This window comes from Cervus elaphus, chromosome 23 (genome assembly GCF_910594005.1).
Source record: "Cervus elaphus chromosome 23, mCerEla1.1, whole genome shotgun sequence".
Taxonomy (NCBI): domain Eukaryota; kingdom Metazoa; phylum Chordata; class Mammalia; order Artiodactyla; family Cervidae; genus Cervus; species Cervus elaphus.
In genome coordinates this window covers 77,978,568-77,997,817 of record NC_057837.1, presented here as the reverse complement: position 1 = coordinate 77,997,817, position 19,250 = coordinate 77,978,568, and the positions used below count along the sequence as shown (strand labels likewise).

The 19,250-nt window shown below is 41.9% G+C and overlaps 1 protein-coding gene across 6 annotated transcripts in view; it reads left to right on the top strand.

The window, feature by feature from the left end:
* LOC122681783 (activity dependent neuroprotector homeobox) overlaps positions 1-17,472 on the top strand; it is a 31,362-nt gene extending 13,890 nt beyond the window's left edge. For all 6 annotated transcript variants that reach the window (XM_043884212.1, XM_043884215.1, XM_043884216.1 and 3 more), the window contains 3 exons: positions 6,876-6,988; positions 8,762-8,854; positions 11,990-17,472. In XM_043884212.1, the coding sequence (XP_043740147.1) occupies positions 6,881-6,988; positions 8,762-8,854; positions 11,990-15,097 (3,309 nt within the window). In that variant the 5' untranslated portion in view covers positions 6,876-6,880 and the 3' untranslated portion in view covers positions 15,098-17,472. The remainder of the gene's footprint in view (positions 1-6,875; positions 6,989-8,761; positions 8,855-11,989) is intronic.
* The last annotated feature ends 1,778 nt before the right edge of the window (positions 17,473-19,250 follow it).

The following is a 19,250-nucleotide window of genomic DNA, read 5'->3' as shown; positions in this document are numbered from 1 at the left end:
CTATCAAACTGAAAGAATAGTGAAAAAAATTCAGTTAGTAGTTAAGAACAGAAGAAAAATTAGTTACATTTCCTACTTGCTTCTTGTCTTTATTAACAGTGTCCTAATATGATTATCCTAAGCAACATAATTGATGTTCAGTATTTAAATTTACCTTTGGTGCAAGTGTATCTTCATTGGCAAAGTAGTTTCTTTTTCTAATCCCTCTGGGCTTTCCAAATTCCTCAACACTACTGAGCATTTCTGGTGTGAAGGAAGACTAAACTTACTTTTGCGCTGCACAGTTTTATCCACTAATCCAGAGTAGCATTCTGTTCCTGGATAGTCAGTTACTTGTTTTGTGGTGTTTGGGATTGAGGAAGAGAGGAAAAGGAGGAGACCCAGCTGCCTTTTATGTGAAGAGCCTGTGGCATCTGGAAGGTCTTTTGCCCACGGTTATAGGAAATTGAAAGATAAGCTGCTTCTGTTCGGGTCTGTGTTTTGGGAAAAGATTGAGTAGGGTGATTGCTTCCAGACTGAATGTAGGCTCTAGGCTCCCGATGTGTTCACTCATCAGCGGGTTGTTGTAGAAAGGCTTTTACAAGGTTCATTTTCTTAAAATACAAATTTATAAACCTTTTTACATTTAATTTAAATGTAAAATTTAATTAATTTTACATTTAAAGTAGGCTTAATTTAAAGTAGGGCTAGTGACATCCTGAAAAGCATGTAAGGTGTCTGTGTTAACCACTTTGGATTCCAGAATAGTCAGGAAAGATAAACACTTAATTGGTTATAAAAAGAAAGTGTTTTATAGTGACCACACTTCTACTCAGTGAGTGATATTTACAGTATTAAATATGTTGTTGAGGGGTGACAGAAATATGGGAATGAAGTTTTCCTTCTGCCTGAGTAGTTTTTAACTTAACGGGTCCAAAATGTTTCCACAGAGACAGAGCACACACTTTTTTAAGTGCCATCATGGATAGCGGTGGAGTAACTGATGCTTTAATTCTCTTCCTGTGACTCTTCAAATGCCTGCGCCTCTTAGAAAAGAGCATAACTTAATATTTTTAGTTAGATCAGTGGTTTAAAGAAATTTCAAATACTGACTTAAAAACCCCAGTGTGGGTTATGTGAATACTTGCACCAACGTTAAGTGGAATATTGTTTTAAGTATTTAGGATATGAATTTCTTACATATTTTGGGTTGATGATGTACCAGAACTGAAATTGTTTATACTGTAGTGTATTTGAATGTAGTATTTATTGTAGTATGTATCTGAATGTCTTCCTGATTTTTTTATTAGAATATATCACTGCCTTTTTTTTTCCTTCACTAGTAATGGCATCATTTCTGCCCTTTGATTCTTCCCCAGTCCCTACCAAAAAGATGTTTCCAGAGAGGTGTTGTTTTGTTTTGTTTTGTTTTTTAACAGCTTTAATGTAGAAATGTTTAGAAAACAGAAGAGTATAAACTGTGTCCTAATTCTTAGGCTTACTGTGGGCTTCCTATAACCGTATTCTGATAAGACTGTAATTTTATTCAGGGGAGATTTTCAGTAAACCATTGGAATTCTGCTCTAGCCATCAGATTTAATGCTTTGGGTGACCTTGGCATACATTTGCATTTTGAGCTTAGTTTAGACAAGTGACTATTTCAAGGAGAGACTTGGAGATGGAGAACTTTTCCTTCTTCCTCTTTCCATCAACCTGAGCCCCTCTCTCCACTTTTTATCCTTTTCATATTTCAACTTAAGATTTCTTTAAAAACAAGGATTTCACCCCTTTACGGTCAGGCGGGGGCAGTGGAAACCCCTGGGTTAGACTAAGCAGCTTATGTTCAGGTTTTACCAAAAACCTGGTCTGGTCTACCTCTCAATACAGTGTTAGAAATGTTTTTTCCCATGAAAGTTGTAGATTTGCATTCACCAGTATAACTGATGTAGTAGTCATCATTCTAGTACATGTTCAGATTTCAGTTCCCACATTTTATAAAGTAGCAGAGTTACGCCTGCAGGCGCTGGAGACCAGGACACACTGCTGTTTTTACTTCTGTATTTTCTGGCCTGTTAAATTAGCACCATATATTTTTATTAGCAACTTGAAACATGTAAGAATACACATAAAAATATGAAGAATTTGTATACAGGAAAATGCTGTACTAGATCCATACTTGCAGTTATTTAAAATGTAACCTGTAGAAGTTTGATCTGGAGGCTTTTTTTTTCTTTCCTGACTTGATGATGTATGCCTAGTCAGAGGTTTAACATTGGGTTTCCTGGGGGTTCTTTTTGTTGTTTTGTTTTTACTTTGATGGTGCAGTTATAAATGCTTTTCTCCTAAAAACAGGACCCCACTGATGCTGTCCTTGATGTGGGGTCTTTGCTGAGGGACCGCAGTATACAGACAGCCCTGCTGTTGGACGTCAGGTCCCGCAGGCCCCACCGTCAGCCCCCTGAGCCTGGCTGCCAGCTTTCGGGTTCCTCCCCATGTCCTTGCCCCAGGTCAGCCCGAGTGCAGCACCTGACAAGGTGTAAGCCTTTTGGCAGAGCTCGTTTCTGAAACGGTGGTGATGGTGTTTGTCAGTTAATGACCGCTTTGCCTAAATAAAGTTCAGTCATTGATGTATCATGATCCTTCTGTCAGGATTTGACCTATAGATACTTCCTCATGAGACAGACTTTCTGCTTTTGTTTTACCTCTGTAGTTGGTGTAAAGGAGTATTTTAGCTTTTGAGATGAGGTTCATGCACTTGATCAGTCTTATGTATAGCTAATTCACATGGTTTTAAATCATCGGTACCCTATGGCCGCAGATCTCATATTTTCACTTCAATCATCTGACTCTTCCTTTCTGTGGAAGGAATTACTTTCTCAGTGGAAATTTGGCCAGGTTTATTAGTAAAAACTTCAGTGTTTTGGCCCAAATCAGTAGGTGTGGGTATATTTTGCAGATTGATAAGAAGGAATATGGCTGAATTACTCAATAGTGAATTTAAATCATTCTCAAAAATTGAAGATTTAAGTGTAGTTCATCAGATGGCATATGCTTAACCAAAATTTACTTAACTTCACTTAATAAAACACTTAGAAATGTTAATTCCATTATTAAAGGGTTTGAGCTTTTCCCAAAGTCTTTTCGAATTTACAAAGTGCTTTACTCTTCCCATAAGGTGTTTTTGTTTTTAATTAATGAAACCAGGGGCCGATGGCTATTTCAGAATAATTGTATCTTCCTGACAAATCTCTGTTCTTACTACTCCCAGTTCACAAATGTAATTATTTTGCATAAAATTCCCAATCTTCCCTCTTACTCACTTCCTCTTCTACTTCCCACTACCAAAACTTTTGGTTGCAAGCACCATGAACCAAAACGTAAGCAACAGTGATCATGTGCTTGTTCTTGTTTATGAAGAGTTTGGGGGTGGAATGGTGAGATCAGGAGGGCTGTCTTTCGGGCACAGCTGGATTGAGGATCCAGCAGCAGCAGGAGAGCTTTCCGCTCTGTGCTTTTCTCATGCTCACTGTCAGCCCTGTTTGGGGCACGTGTCGAAGTCTGTGCTTACCAGAGTCTATAGAGAGAACACTGATTGGTTAACCAGAGTCATATACTCCCTGCTCTGATGGTTCCAAGAGGAAGCTGGGCAGGGAGGGGAGTGAGTCTCTCCTTTCCTCCAGTGACCCAGTGCCTGCTGTATACCCAAGAAGTGATGGGCTGTTGAAGGGGAAGAACTGTATCCTGTTCAGCCCTCTATATTTAGCACATAAATGGATAAAGTGCTCCAGAAATGATTGATGAACAGTGGTTTCATTCTATTAAATTGGATATTTTTCCCTTTTTTATGCTGTGAGCCCAGAAGTTTATGGTTTGGCTAAAGGAAGCTTTCCTTGGTATTTGGATAGTGGTGCTGACCTGATGAAGGTGGCCATCCTGATAGCCTAGGAGGCTTATGAGAATGGTTAGCCACTTGGGGACAGATCTGGAAAGCAAGCCCATCCCTCTGCATTCTTTTCAGTGCCCACCTCTAGACAGTTTTTGATGTTATTGTAAGACAGCTTCCTCCCTAAGAGTAATGATGGTAAATATTTTCAGCTCTATTCAGAAGTGAAGAATACCCCTTAACCTCAGGCAGTCAACTGCCTATTTACTCTGTCCTCCTCCCTCCCCAGTTAAGAACAGAATAAATAGGAAGGTGTGGGCCCTTTGATTCAGTTTCTAATTCAAAGGATTTTAAGGGGTGAAGAAAAGGCCAGTGTCTTTTAAATGTTTTTAAACAAGAATCAAATAGATAACATCAATGAACCCCAAAGGAAGCTGTTGATTTGAAGTTGTTTCTTAACAGCAAGCAGTAAGCTGGGCAAAAATTAAAAAAACATAGGCCCCTTGAGTTCTTTTTCTAATCACGCATAATAATTCTAACATAGCTGATAGAGGTTGTTGCAGACTTTCTTTCAAGGAACCTTTGGCTTGTTGTCGGCATAGAAGAACTGAAGAAATATACACAGGAAATGGAGGAGGGAGCCTTCTTTACTTACTGTTTTTCTCTACCGTGTACCTGCTTTATATCTGAGAAAAGTGTTTTATTCAGTAAGTGAAACGCTTAGAGGAAGTTTTAATTGTTTTTGAGGATACTAACACATATGAATGTGTTATTCTAGCTCCAGATGGACAAAATTTTGGAGATGGTCTCCATGAAGGGTACCTTCATCCAGGGAAAGGGACAGATGATAGAATTCCCAAGATGATTAGAAATGTCAGAAATCTGCTTATGAAGACAGTTACAATCTTAACCTAGAATATTCTTCATCTTTCAATGTAAACTTTAACTTGGATTCCTCCTAGCTAATTGTAGAAGAACCATGTTCTGTGCAGCATTTTCCAGTAGGCAGTGTCACTACTTATAAGACTGTTTAATTCAGCTCAAGTAAACTGAAGAAATTTACTTTATGGCTGAAATAATCATCTTTTATATGCAGGATTTTGTAGCTAAGCTCCCTCATGAGCACACGCTCACGTTCTCACACTGCAGGTGGATAACGTTGGGCACCATGAAGCGGGGGGCGGCACTTAGAACGCCGGTATTCTCCTTAGGAAATGGGGTTTTCTTTTATCCCGAGCTGCAGGTTGACTCCCCAGAATGTTTTCTGTATGTGGTGACATTTCCAGATCTTTCTGCTTGTTTTACTAAGATGCTGAGCTGCTTTTCCAGGAGGCAGGGGAAACCGGAAAGTGCTGTCTTTGGGTCACGTCTCTGCTCTGAAGTGAAATGGGATTAACATGGAAGTTCCACAAGAATTGGATTTGGGCCCATGGAGAGTTTATGGAATGAATGGAGAAACAAGATGTCTCTTCTCAGAACTCATTGTAATGCTTGGTCTCTTCAGAATTAGCCTAGAACACCTCCTTTATTTCTGAAACACTTTTCTGTCAGGTGGTTCTCTCTGAATGACCAAGTTTGTGGGAACCTAGTTTTTTTTCTTTTTAATCAGTTTATTAAGCAACAGAATTTTTAAATCAAAAAGATGGTTCAAAACAATTTAGTGATGAAATCTCCATAAGGGATAGTGAATTTGGCCTCAGTGCACATCAGTTTGCACCAGAACTGACTTCTCAGTCTGTCGGCAAAACACTGCCGCGTGTGCGGAGGACGCCGTGGTCATGCTTTGCAGCCAGGAGTTCTGTCTTGGGTGGTTGTTTCAGTGAGCCGCTTGCTGCTTTTGGCCTCGAGTATTCTGGGTTCTGGTGATACATCCAGATACAGGATTTCTATAAATTGCTGGGGGGGTTGGTAAGATTCATTTTTCCCCCATTTTTCATAGTTAATATTGGTTTTTAGAATAGTAAGTGCAGTAACTTACCTTACTACAGTTGAATTAGTTGACTTTGTGATCGTGGTTTACAAATGGTAGTGGTATTACAGAGTGACAGCCTTTATTAATTAGAAAGTCAGATTTGCATGTACTGAATTTTAAATCCTGATGTTGTATCGGCTTTTGTTTCTGCCTGGTTTTGGTCTTTAGAGCTACTTTATAGCCTGTAAATTTTATTTAGATTATTAAGCCGATAATAGATTTTTACCCTGCTGTGTAGGAAACATTCATGGTCACTTTGGAAGCTATACAAATTATCAGTTGCCCAAGTTTTATTTTCTTAATCATTGTTTTTAAGGAACTTGGAAAAGTGGATCTAAATTTCTACTTTAATGTATTGGGCCATTTAAATAATTTTTCAGTTCCCTCACACACACAGAAGCTTTTCCTTTCTCTAAAGGCTCCCCGATGTCTGTCAGTTACCGTTTGCTCTGACGCCTAGTGCTAGGCTTTCCCCATCTCAGCACTCGCTCCACGCCACGCGCAAGCGCCCTTGTCCAGGAGTGGTGCCGGCTGGGGCAGGCTGCACGGCCGCCCGTGTCTAGTTGGGCAGTGTGCCAGAACTCCCAGCACCATCACAATCTACAGGATAGTTCCCAGGCAACACAAACTGACTTCCTCTGGCACTCAAGATTATGTGGGAATGATGCTGAAAATGGTGAACATGTTTCTGTTTTCAGAGGTTCAAGGAGAAAAACATTCACATTTGATTTTAAAGTAATTGGTTGGGATATAATCCTAATTCTCAACTTTAAATAAGTTCATCCCAAACTAGTTTTTTAAAGGTCTAATCAGAATTGTGCCACACTGGATTCATGATATCTACAACGTAAAATGTCCTGTTAAAAAACAGAAAAGATCAGGGAGTGCTTCCTTTAAGGACTGAGAACATACTGGATAAGGATATCTACTCACCTTTTTTTGTCATACTGGGCCAGGGTTTGTGATCCTACCATCAGTGGAATTAGTAAATATTGCAAGTTGTTCGTGTTTTGACTTGACTTAAATTTTTTTTTCCAATAGAAACTATGTTCCAACTTCCTGTCAACAATCTTGGCAGTTTAAGAAAAGCCCGGAAAACTGTGAAAAAAATACTTAGTGACATTGGGTTGGAATACTGTAAAGAACACATAGAAGTAAGTAGCATGTCATTTTTTAATTTTCACACGACTCAGCTTCTGCTCCATTACTTTGTGTCAGTGGCCAGGATCGTTAATTTTTAGGTGCGATTCTGAAGTTTAACTGCAGCATTAGCTTTGCTAGAACTTTCTCAATTAGCCTAACTTGTTCCCTTCTCCCTAAAGTGGGCTTTTTCATCTTTGCATCCTGAAGCAAAAGCAGTTACCACTGAGAATGTACCATGTCGGACTTTTGCTACTAGGTGCTTTAAAATGGTCTCTCAATTCAAATCCTTTAAAATAGCCCCTAGGGGGATATAGGAATTCTTATCTCAAATATACAGACGAAGAACCAGTGAAGACTTAGGTCCACCTCACAGCTGAACATGCGGCAGGTCTGTCTGTGGGACTCCAGAGCCTGCTCTCATTCTGGTGTGCCTGAACGTTTTGGTTGACCTTCTGATTGTTGAGGCGTAGTAGTTGGGGTGTTTGTTGTCTCTTTCCTTGGGATTTGAGCATTTGTTGGCCCTTTTGACCCATCATAGACTATTGTCTTTCCCTCGGTAACAGTTTAGACTTTACAAACTGTTTTTCTCGCCTTTTATTCTGTGAGCTTTCTACCAGCCCTGTGGGATAACCAGTGCAGTGGTCTCCTCTTGTAGATCTCATTACTCTGATCTTGTGGTTAGTGGATCAGAAACCTCTGATTGGAACGAAACGTTTAAAGCTGTTTTTCCCACTAGCCTTTTAAGTCCAGCTGGTCAGGGACTGTAACCACCTTGTCCGTCTGTATCTCCTCAGCACCCAGCACAGTGCTGGGCACGTAACAGGCACTTGGTAAATGTTCGGAAGAAATTGAAAGTAAAAAAGCAATTTCCTTCATGCAACAGGTTTTCTTTTCCTGGTTCCCTTACCTACTCTAGGGGCATATCATGAAGACTAAAGCTTCTCAGAATTGGATTTCTCTAGCTATGTCATCCCCAGTGTGGAAGTTCACTCCACACCCTCTCCAATACTTCAAGTGCAGGTAGATCTACCTGATGAAATAGTCCATTTACTTCCCATGCAGTGGAGTAATCTTCACAAGAATAAATAGTGCAAATATTAAAGGTACTTTTCCTATCCTACATTTGATTTTTTCATCCCTATTACACCCACTATGTACTCTGGAATATATTTATGTATACTTGATATTCCACACTGAACTGTGAACCTTTTGGGAACAAGAAGAATTTTACCTTAAAACTTATATATCTATCTCAAGGTTGTGGCGGGGGAGGGGGGGGGGGGGCGGGGATCAAATTTTTACACAAGAGTAATTTAACGTAATACCACATGCTTTCTTTGAGCAGCTGTCCTCCTTTTGGGGTTCAGAAATCCTGAGTTTTCCTTCTAGCCCAATCCCACCCCCATCTCCATAGAACATTTTTCTTGCACAGAACCAGGATACCACATCTACACTCTGTTCTGATATTACAGCTGATGAGTTACAACTCTTAAGAAGGGTGCTTTGGTATCAATACATGGCTTAATTTTTTACTGAGGTAGAACTTCCAGTGGTTTCTTAGGAAACCTGGTGACCATGAGGGGAATGTTGAGTTGCTAACAGTGTTCACTGTAACATCCATGTGCCCTTTTGTATTCCCTGAGAACCTTAGTACTCCTAGCCTAGTTCTGGGTGGGGTTGACTTTCCTGTGCGTCTCCCCAGCCCTAGTTAGAGATAGGATTTATATGTCAAGTTGGGCTACAATTAATACCATGTTTTTGAAACTTCTTTCACTGTTTTCTAGGACTTTAAACAGTTTGAACCTAATGACTTTTATTTGAAAAACACTACATGGGAGGATGTAGGACTATGGGACCCTTCGCTTACAAAAAACCAGGTAAGTGGCACAGGAGACTTACCCAAAAAGCAGCATCTTCCCTTTTCAGTTCTAGAGCTTTCATAGTGCTGCATTATTGGTAGTCAACCTAATGTGGAAAGTGTTAACATTTTATTATTTCATATTTTCCTAAGAGAGAGAGAAAAATAGGAAGTACTTCGGTCTATTTTTTTCATTGTCCTGAAACTATATGTAAGAGGAATAGGAAAGTTTGTTACTTAAAAGTTATGATGCCCAGTGTATATCAAAATTCCCCTCTCTTCCCCTAACCCTGCCAAAAGTATTCTGGTTCATCTGATTCTAAAATGTTCCTTCCAGTGTTCAGTTTATCTAGGGAATCCATCATTTTTCTGTGTTGCAGTCCTTGTTTTTTTTATAAAGGGGAAGTAGGGACTGTTTCTTCCATTTAGGTTTTCTTACTCGTCTGTATCGTCACCCAGCCTCTGTGGGATAATCTGAGCCAGCACTTGGGGTGTGGGATAGGTGGCTCTGGAGGATGGTAGAGGTGGGTAGCTTAATTGTTACTGATTGGAATTAAAAAAAGTATCATGAAATCAAAGGCACCAGCAGTGCCAACAAATAACGGTAGGTGATGTTATAACAAAAAATAGAGGGCTATGGGTGATGTGTCTTTTCCCACAGGGAGACGTGATTATCAATTCAAACTGTACCATTATTTATTTCAGTGGTGATTGTAATTCTGGATTATTTATCTGTTCATCCGTTGGAACATACTTGGCAGGGAGTCAGTACTTTTAAACTCCACCTCAGAAATGTGATGTCATCTGGTTCTTTTCTTATTAATAACCCAGGGAAGGGTATTAACCAGCAGCCTTAAAATAGGAAAGCCTTCCAGTAGGACACATCACTTGGTTAATTCAGTTTTACCGACACTAAAGAAGGAAATGCAGTATTTCATTTTGGTTGTAACCAGTGTCTGAAACAAGGGAAGTTTTTTATAAGGAAAAAGATCACCTCTCACCAAATTTGTGTTTCCCCTATCATCAAAGGACCAACTGCACAGATGTTAATGAACTTGTTTCTGTAAGTTGCTCTTTGATACTAGTAAATTCTGCAGTGCTTATTTTATTGGCCTTTTAATATCCTGCATTCCCCACATTCTGTAGGAATTTTTACTTAATTTCTTAATTTGAATCAGAGCAGCTGTCACTTCATTACTTCTTTTGAAGCTGCTGTTGCTTGAGAAGAAGGAACAGCATGGCTTACAGAAGAAAGCTGCCTTTTCAGATCAGTGGGTTTTTTCATCTCAGTGAAATCCGAATACTACACTCTACTTAGATCAGAGGGGGGAAATGTTTGAGATTTTTGAAAATGTGCCCTTTTTTTCCATGAAAAATTTTCCATGATGGAAATGATCAAAGGTGTGTCTTTGTCGTATTGCCTAATTGCACTAGAACAATCTGGGCCCTGAGTTTTAGTATATAGTGAATCTGAAACCTCTGGCAACTTAACAGCTTTGCTTACAGAGTAATTGTAGTGATTTCACCTAGCTTATTCTTTGTCCTTTCTAACTATAAAATGTTTATCTTGAAGCCATTTATCTTTGGGTTTCTCTAAACCAGTGAGCAAATGTGACTGTTCTTTTCTAAAAACACTGAGGAAGAATTCTAAATGGAGTTTTTATTTGTAACACCAAAATAAGTGTCTACTAGTTTACAACAGTTTTTTCATTTGAGTTTATATTAGGTTGGTACAAAAGTAATTGCGGTTTTTGCGTTGTTGAAATTTACCTTTGCTATTGGAATACACTTAAATAAATGTAGTTATGTTATACATTTTAATGCACGTGTCTCACTTTATGTCTTTTTGTGAATGACTTATTACTTGCTGTTTATATTTATTTTAGACTATGGAAAGGATGTTAGACAAAAAGCAAATTCAAGTGATTTTCTTATTCGTGTTCAAAATGGGTTGTAAAGCAGCGGAATCAACTAGCAGCACAGTGCATTTGGCCCAGGAGCTGCTCACAAGCTTACAGCACGCTGGTGGTTCAAGAGGCTTCGTGAAGGAGACGGGAGCCTTGATGAGGAACGTAGTGGTCACTCATCGGAAGTTGACAACGACCGGGTTAGAGCCATCATTGAAGCGGATCTTCTTACTACAGGAGAAGTTGCCAAAGAACAACATTGCCCATTCTACAGTTGTTTGGCATTTGCAGCAAATTGGAAAAGTGAAAAAACTCGATAAGTGGGTGTCTCATGATAAGCTAACCAAAAATCCAAAAAAAAAAAAAAAAAGCCCTTTTGAAGTGTCTTCTCTTGTTCCACGCAATGACGACGAGCCATTTCTCTTACCGGGTCATGACGTGCAGCAGGAAGTGGATTTTATGAGACAGACGGCGACAGCCAGCTCGGCCGTGACTGAGAGGAAGCTCCAGAGTGCTTCCCAAAGCCATGCTGGCACTGAAGAAAGAGCATGATCACAGTTCGGTGGTCGCCGCCTGTCTGAGCCATGTATCTCTCTGAATCCCGACGGAACCATTACAGCGGAGAAGCATGCTCAGCAAATCGATGAGACGCACCGGAAACCTGCCCACCTGCAGCCAGCCCTGGTCAGCAGCAGGGCCCCATTTCTGTGCCAACACCAGCCGGCCGCGTGTGGCACAGCCAGCGCTTCGAAGGCTGCACACGTCGGAAGTTTCGCCTCACCCGCCATGTTCACCTGAACTCTTGACAGCCAACTACCACTTCTTTAAGCATCTTGACAGCTTTAGGGAAAAGGCTTTCACACCCAGCGGGAGGCAGGAAATGCTTTCCAAGAGTTTGTTGAATCCTGAAGCACAGATTTTTACCACGCTACAGGAATAAACAAACTTATTTCTCATTGGCAAAAATGTGTTGATTTTCATGGTTCCTATTTTTATTTATAAAAATGTGTTTGAGCCTAGTTATAATTATTTAAAATTCAGTCCAAAACCGCAATTACCTTTGCACCAACCTAATGTTTTATAAATTATGCATTTTGCAAAAGGAAGTTTTACTCAGATCAATGCATTACAGTTTCAGTTCTAAAAATAGCATTGTCTCTTCAAGACTATCTTGGGGAAAAAAATCTAGAACCTGTTAATGCTTATCTGAAGTGGCATTCTGATTCCAGTTTTTGTCTTTTCTTTAGGACTATCGGACAAAACCTTTTTGCTGCAGCGCTTGCCCATTTTCTTCAAAATTTTTCTCTGCCTACAAAAGTCATTTCCGGAATGTCCATAGTGAAGACTTTGAAAATAGGATTCTCCTTAATTGCCCCTATTGTACGTTCAATGCAGACAAAAAGACTTTGGAAACACACATTAAAATATTTCATGCTCCAAACGCCAGCGCACCAAGTAGCAGCCTCAGCACTTTCAAAGATAAAAGCAAAAGTGATGGCCTTAAACCTAAGCAGGCTGACAGTGTAGAGCAAGCTGTTTATTACTGTAAGAAGTGCACTTACCGAGATCCTCTTTATGAAATAGTCAGGAAGCACATTTACAGGGAACACTTTCAGCATGTGGCAGCGCCTTACATAGCAAAGGCAGGAGAGAAGTCGCTCAACGGTGCAGTCCCCTTGGGCGCAAACGCCCGGGAGGAGAGCAGTATTCACTGCAAGCGATGCCTTTTTATGCCAAAGTCTTATGAAGCTTTGGTACAACATGTCATTGAAGACCACGAACGCATAGGCTATCAGGTCACTGCCATGATTGGTCACACAAATGTGGTGGTTCCCCGATCCAAACCCTTGATGCTAATTGCTCCCAAACCTCAAGAGAAGAAGGGCATGGGACTCCAATCAAGAATTGGTTCCCTCGCTTCTGGAAACGTACGGTCTTTGCCATCACAGCAGATGGTGAATCGACTCTCAATACCAAAGCCTAACTTAAATTCCACAGGTGTCAACATGATGTCCAATGTTCACCTGCAGCAGAACAACTACGGAGTCAAATCTGTAGGCCAGGGCTATGGCGTTGGTCAGTCAATGAGACTGGGGCTAGGTGGCAACGCACCGGTTTCCATCCCTCAACAGTCTCAGTCTGTGAAGCAGTTGCTTCCAAGTGGCAATGGAAGATCTTACGGTCTTGGGTCAGAGCAGAGGACCCAGGCGCCAGCAAGATACTCACTGCAGTCTCCGAATGCCCCGTCTCTCTCTTCAGGCCAGTTAAAGTCTCCTTCCCTCTCCCAGTCACAGGCATCCAGAGTATTAGGTCAGTCCAGCTCCAAGCCAACTGCAGCTGCCACTGGCCCTCCACCACCCAATACTTCCTCAACTCAGAAGTGGAAAATATGTACAATCTGTAATGAGCTTTTTCCTGAAAATGTATATAGCGTGCACTTCGAAAAAGAACATAAAGCTGAGAAAGTCCCAGCAGTAGCCAACTACATTATGAAAATACACAATTTCACTAGCAAATGCCTCTACTGTAATCGCTATTTGCCCACAGACACTCTGCTCAACCATATGCTGATTCATGGTCTGTCCTGTCCGTATTGCCGGTCAACCTTCAATGACGTGGAAAAGATGGCGGCTCATATGCGGATGGTTCACGTGGACGAAGAGATGGGACCTAAAACAGATTCTACTCTGAGTTTTGATCTGACATTGCAGCAGGGTAGTCACACTAACATCCATCTCCTTGTCACCACGTATAACCTGCGGGATGCTCCTGCTGAGTCTGTTGCTTACCATGCCCAAAACAACCCACCCATCCCTCCAAAGCCACAGCCAAAAGTGCAGGAAAAGGCAGATATCCCTGTTAAAAGCTCACCTCAAGCTGCAGTGCCCTATAAAAAGGATGTCGGGAAAACCCTTTGCCCTCTTTGCTTTTCAATCCTGAAAGGACCCATATCCGATGCACTTGCACATCACTTGCGAGAGAGGCACCAGGTGATTCAGACGGTTCATCCGGTGGAGAAGAAGCTGACCTACAAGTGCATCCACTGCCTCGGCGTGTACACCAGCAACATGACCGCCTCGACCATCACCCTGCATCTGGTTCACTGCAGGGGCGTGGGGAAGACCCAGAACGGCCAAGACAAGACAAACGCACCCTCGCGGCTCAACCAGTCTCCAGGCCTGGCACCTGTGAAGCGCACTTACGAGCAGATGGAGTTTCCCTTGCTGAAGAAGCGAAAGCTGGATGAAGATAGCGACTCACCAGGCTTCTTTGAAGAGAAGCCTGAGGAGCCTGTTGTTTTAGCTTTAGACCCTAAGGGTCATGAAGATGATTCCTATGAAGCCAGGAAAAGCTTCCTAACAAAATATTTCAACAAACAACCCTATCCCACCAGGAGAGAAATTGAGAAGCTGGCGGCAAGCTTATGGTTGTGGAAGAGTGACATTGCTTCCCATTTTAGTAACAAGAGGAAGAAGTGTGTCAGAGACTGTGAAAAGTACAAGCCTGGTGTGTTGCTGGGCTTCAACATGAAAGAGTTAAACAAAGTTAAGCATGAGATGGATTTTGATGCTGAGTGGCTATTTGAAAACCATGATGAGAAGGATTCCAGAGTCCATGCTAGTAAAACAGCGGACAAAAAGCTCAGTCTCGGGAAGGAAGATGACAGTTCCTCAGACAGTTTTGAAAATTTGGAGGAAGAATCCAATGGAAGTGATAGCCCTTTTGACCCTGTTTTTGAAGTTGAGCCTAAAGTCCCTAATGATAACCCAGAGGAACACATACCGAAGGTAATTTCTGAAGATGCTTTAGAATCTGAGAAGCTAGACCAAAAAGAGGAGGATGGTTCAAAATATGAAACTATTCATTTGACTGAGGAGCCAACCAAACTAACGCATGATGCCTCTGATAGTGAGGCTGACCAAGATGATGTTGTCGAGTGGAAAGATGGTGCTTCTCCATCTGAGAGCGGCCCTGGTTCCCAACAAGTGTCAGACTTTGAGGACAACACGTGTGAGATGAAAACAGGAACCTGGTCTGATGAGTCTTCCCAGAGTGAAGACGCAAGGAGCAGTAAGCCAGCTGCCAAAAAAAAGGCTACTGTGCAAGGTGACAGAGAGCAGTTGAAGTGGAAGAATAGTTCCTATGGAAAAGTTGAAGGGTTTTGGTCCAAGGACCAGTCACAGTGGAAGAATGCAACTGAAAATGATGAGCGCTTATCCAACCCACAGATTGAGTGGCAGAACAGCACAATTGACAGTGAGGATGGGGAGCAGTTTGACAACATGACTGATGGGGTGGCTGAACCCATGCACGGCAGCTTGACGGGGGTTAAACTGAGCAGCCAGCAGGCTTGAGGGCTGACCTCTCTGGCTTTGGTGACAAATGCTGCAGCCTGGAACGCTGTTCTCCTTTCAGTTATGACTGCAAAGCTGTGTTCTAACTGGTACTGCCTTTTGAGTGTCGGGTCATCAGGCGGTGGGGACATGTGGCCACTCCAATCCCAGTGGTTATTTCTAAGTCTGTGACACATGATTGGCTGATCTTGCTTTAGAACACTCTGTGACAGACACAGTAACTAAATGTGAAAAACCAATAAGCTGGTGGCTCATGAACGCACACAAGAAAAAGCAGAGGTTTGTTTTATCTGCCTTCTCAACATTTCTTTCCCTCTGTAAAACAATGTCTGGTTGGACGTCCTTGAGAAGCGTTCTCCTGATTAAAATGGTAGTGTAGGGCCAACACACAAGCTACCAGTCCAGTGTGTACAGTAGACTTTGGGGAAATCAATTTTTTTTCATGTATTCATTCTGAATAGTTGAAATGTATATTTGTACAGTCTTTTAGACCTATTCAAGTGATGCTTATGATATTGTTATTGTGTACCCACCATAGATTTGTTTCTTTTTTTAGTGTTGCCCTTGCTGTGTAATAAGCGCTGTATCTAGTTGACCTAGCAAAAGCCTGAAACTACGCTAGTGTGGACTTCGGGACAGACTTAGTTTTTGCACATAACCTTGTACAATCTCGCGACAGAGGCCAGCCACATAAGATATATATCTGGACTCTTGTATTATAGAATTTTTCTTGTTCTGAATATCCTTGACATGACAGCTGACAAAAACAAAAACTGGCATTTCAGATGTTTTCTGAAATCTTTTAAGCTAAAAATCACATGCAAGAATTGACTTTGCAGCTACTAATTTTGACACCTTTTAGATCTGTATGGAAGTGTGTTGTGTTGAAGCAGCAGACCAATGAGTGCTGCTTTTTGGATATTTAGTTTTATCTTTAGTTAAACACCACCCTGGTGTATTCATTTATACCATCTAATATATGACACACTGTTGTAGTATGTATAATTTTGTGATCTTTATTTCCCTTTGTATTCATTTTAAGCATCTAAATAAATTGCTGTATTGTGCTTAATGTAAATACTTGCTTTCTTACACCTTCCTGTCCTGTGTGTCGGATAGGTCTTATACCAGTTGATGCCATGGCTTCCTCATCAGAGATGGAGGCACAGCCACTGAGGAAACTTGTGGAAGACCAAGAATGGCATAACAGACGCTTTCTTTCCAGGCTCCTGTTGCAAATTCTTTGGTTCAGTTTGGCTTTTGTCTTTTACCTTTTTAATCACTAAAATAAACATCCTTGAATTTTTTCAATTCCCCCGTTGTCAAGGATCAGAACCTGCTTAGATATGTAAATGTCTCAGTGATAAAGGATGTAAACATAAATAAGCATTGGTTTGCAAGCAGAATCTTAATACCCTGGTGTTCTTTCTTCTAAATGAAGTCCATAGTAGTTTTCACCGTATAATGGGAACAGTTGTACTAACCAGGGAACTACTCTCTGCTTTTATTTTAACTCTGGACCATCTTCCTATTAAGAGAAAGGCTTTGGAGAGCACGCGTTCTGGGGGCTGTCAAGATGCAGGAGCTGGTAGGGTGCAAGTGACCCCGTACCACAGAACAGGGAGTTAGGAGGTGGCAGAAGTGGTCCAGTGCGTTTGGTGGTGATAACGTGATGGGATGGATGCTCTTTTAGTCCATGCGGAGGCTGGTCAGTCACCTTTCAGGGACATCTGCCTAAAGAGTTCTGTAGAGTGGCTAGTTTCCGTGATCTCTAAGACTCCAGAAAGTTCAGCTTAACGCTTTTGTTACCTGAGAGCAAAAGTTTGACCAGCCTCCCCCCAGAATGTGACGTCATGCCTCGCAGAACAATGCAGGAGAAAGCACAAGAATGGACTAGAACCTTTAGGGTGTTTGGGGCTGGCACAGAGCTTTTTTTTTTTTTTGGAGCTATTTTAAATCTGTCTCACAGATTACAAATGCTGTGGACATCCAAGATGCTACAGATTACCTAATCAGAAAAGGTGGCGTTGAGAACATGGCTTACCTGAGGATAGTAATACCAGCTGCATTTAAGCCATCTCACATTTCCTTTGAAATTACTCTGCCTAATAGGAAGAATTTAGCCTGGCCTTACGAGTCCTACATGAACTACTAGTGAGACTTGTGCAGAATAGGGGTGAGGGTGGAGAGGTGCGCTCCGGGCTGGACATTTGAGCAGGGAGAGATGAGTACACTTCCTTGCTGTGGTGGTGTGAGTGGGCCTTGTCAGCATGGGGAAGAGAGTTGAGCCACCTAAGAACTGGAAATAAAGATTCCCCAGTAAGAACTATTGGAGAAGTCCTGAAAGTGTCTCAATAAAAGCCATTTTAAAACAATGCTGTTGCTACTGTTTGCTTTTGGAATAATCTGGAAAGAAAAGCTGACCTTTACCATCTTCTAATTAGAGAAGGTCTATAACTGTAGACGGAACGAATAATCCTGGAGATTTTCTTTTGAACAAGGAAAAACAAAATTCCAGAGCACTTTTTGCTGTTCAAATTTCCCTGTAGCCAGAAGTTCCAGACTCAAACTGAGTAAGCACTATGGTTTCTCTCCCGTTTCAGCACGTAGAAGCCTTTTCTTGTCCCATCTTTGGTTCCTTACCATTGAATAGTACGAGGGTCTTCAGCAAACAGCTCGTTGTTCCCTCTTAAATTCCAAGCAGAAAAGGAAATGCCCCTTCCTCCCCCTCCCAACCCCCATGGCTGTGTCTAGGCCAAATGCCTACCCACTTGTAAAGATGCACATTTCTTCAGAAGGGAGAAAATACATTTGAAAAATATCTGTGTCAAAGACTGAGGAATGCCCCACCTGAATCACTTCTCTAGGGGCCATTCAGCTTGCTTTTGCCAGATGAGCACCGCCATGTACAGGGGTGTTTCTCTACTCTGAGGACTGAACCTTGAGTGGGGCTCTCAGACCATCTCGCCACTACAGCTTGAGAGCCACTTAGCTTGAGTGATGGGAAGATCTGATTTCTACCGAGAGACTAGGTAGAGGACGCAGAATCTGGACTCCACAGAGCGGCTGGTCAGCCTTCTGCCCCTCCTCAGGCGGTGATCTTTTCACCCCTTTGAGCCTTGTTTCTGACCCACCCCGTCGCTTACTGGCCTGGCGCCAGCTGCAGGCATGTTTCACCAAAGTGTCGTGTAGGAGCGTAACTCCTAAACCCCCAGAGGACCGAAAATAAAGGCAAGAGACTGCTCTCACCAAACTGAAATGCATTCCAGCATACCAGTTATTAAAGGGCCACCTTGACATGATCTAGAAAAAGACTGAGATAAACCAGACAGGCAAGTTAAAAAGGTGTTTTCTACCAACTGCTACTAGAAGGTTAGCTCAAAAATGAATCAAAACTTGCACAAAAGGAAGATTGCTATTTGGCAATTCTTTGCATCCTGCTACTTCCATCAACAAACTCCACTTTAAAAAATTAATATTCACTAGGACTTGATTCCTAGAGGGATTACAACTTGGTGGAGTTGTATTCAAAAAATCTGCATGTAAGGCATAGCTGCAGGTGTCCTGAAAATCGAGTCATGTTTTCAAAGGGCTCCAGCGAAGGTTACAGGAGGGAAGGGCCCCAGTATTTCCAGGACACATGCTCTGCACCACGCAACTGAGGTGCTGGGGGTGTCTGTTTTTTCAGCATGTGTACAACGCGCATCTGTGATGCAAACCAACCCCCACCTGTGCACCAGGACACCATCAGGACCCCTTAGAAAGATGTAAGGACAGTCAAACCTAAACTGGTTTTTGCAAAAGTTTGGCTGTACCTTTATTAATATCTTTTCCTGATAAGCAAATCGTCCACCTTTTGGAAGCTGATAAAGCAAGAGGCTAGAAATGAAAGGACCTTTTCCAATGCATGCATGTGGTAAGTGTCGCCATCTAGCCTGAAGCAGAATGTGACCGCTGTGTAAGAGGGACAGCCATCTGGGACTGAAAACTTTTAAGACCCCGCATTGAGGATGGCAGGTGAAAAGATGGCTTCATCTGCTGGGCTGGCTCTATCGGCTTCCCCCGGGAGAGGACTTCAGAGGCTTAAATGCAGAGTCCTCCAAGGAGGGAACCTCCAGGCCAGGGGCAACATTCCACCTTTCCCAGGAGTTTG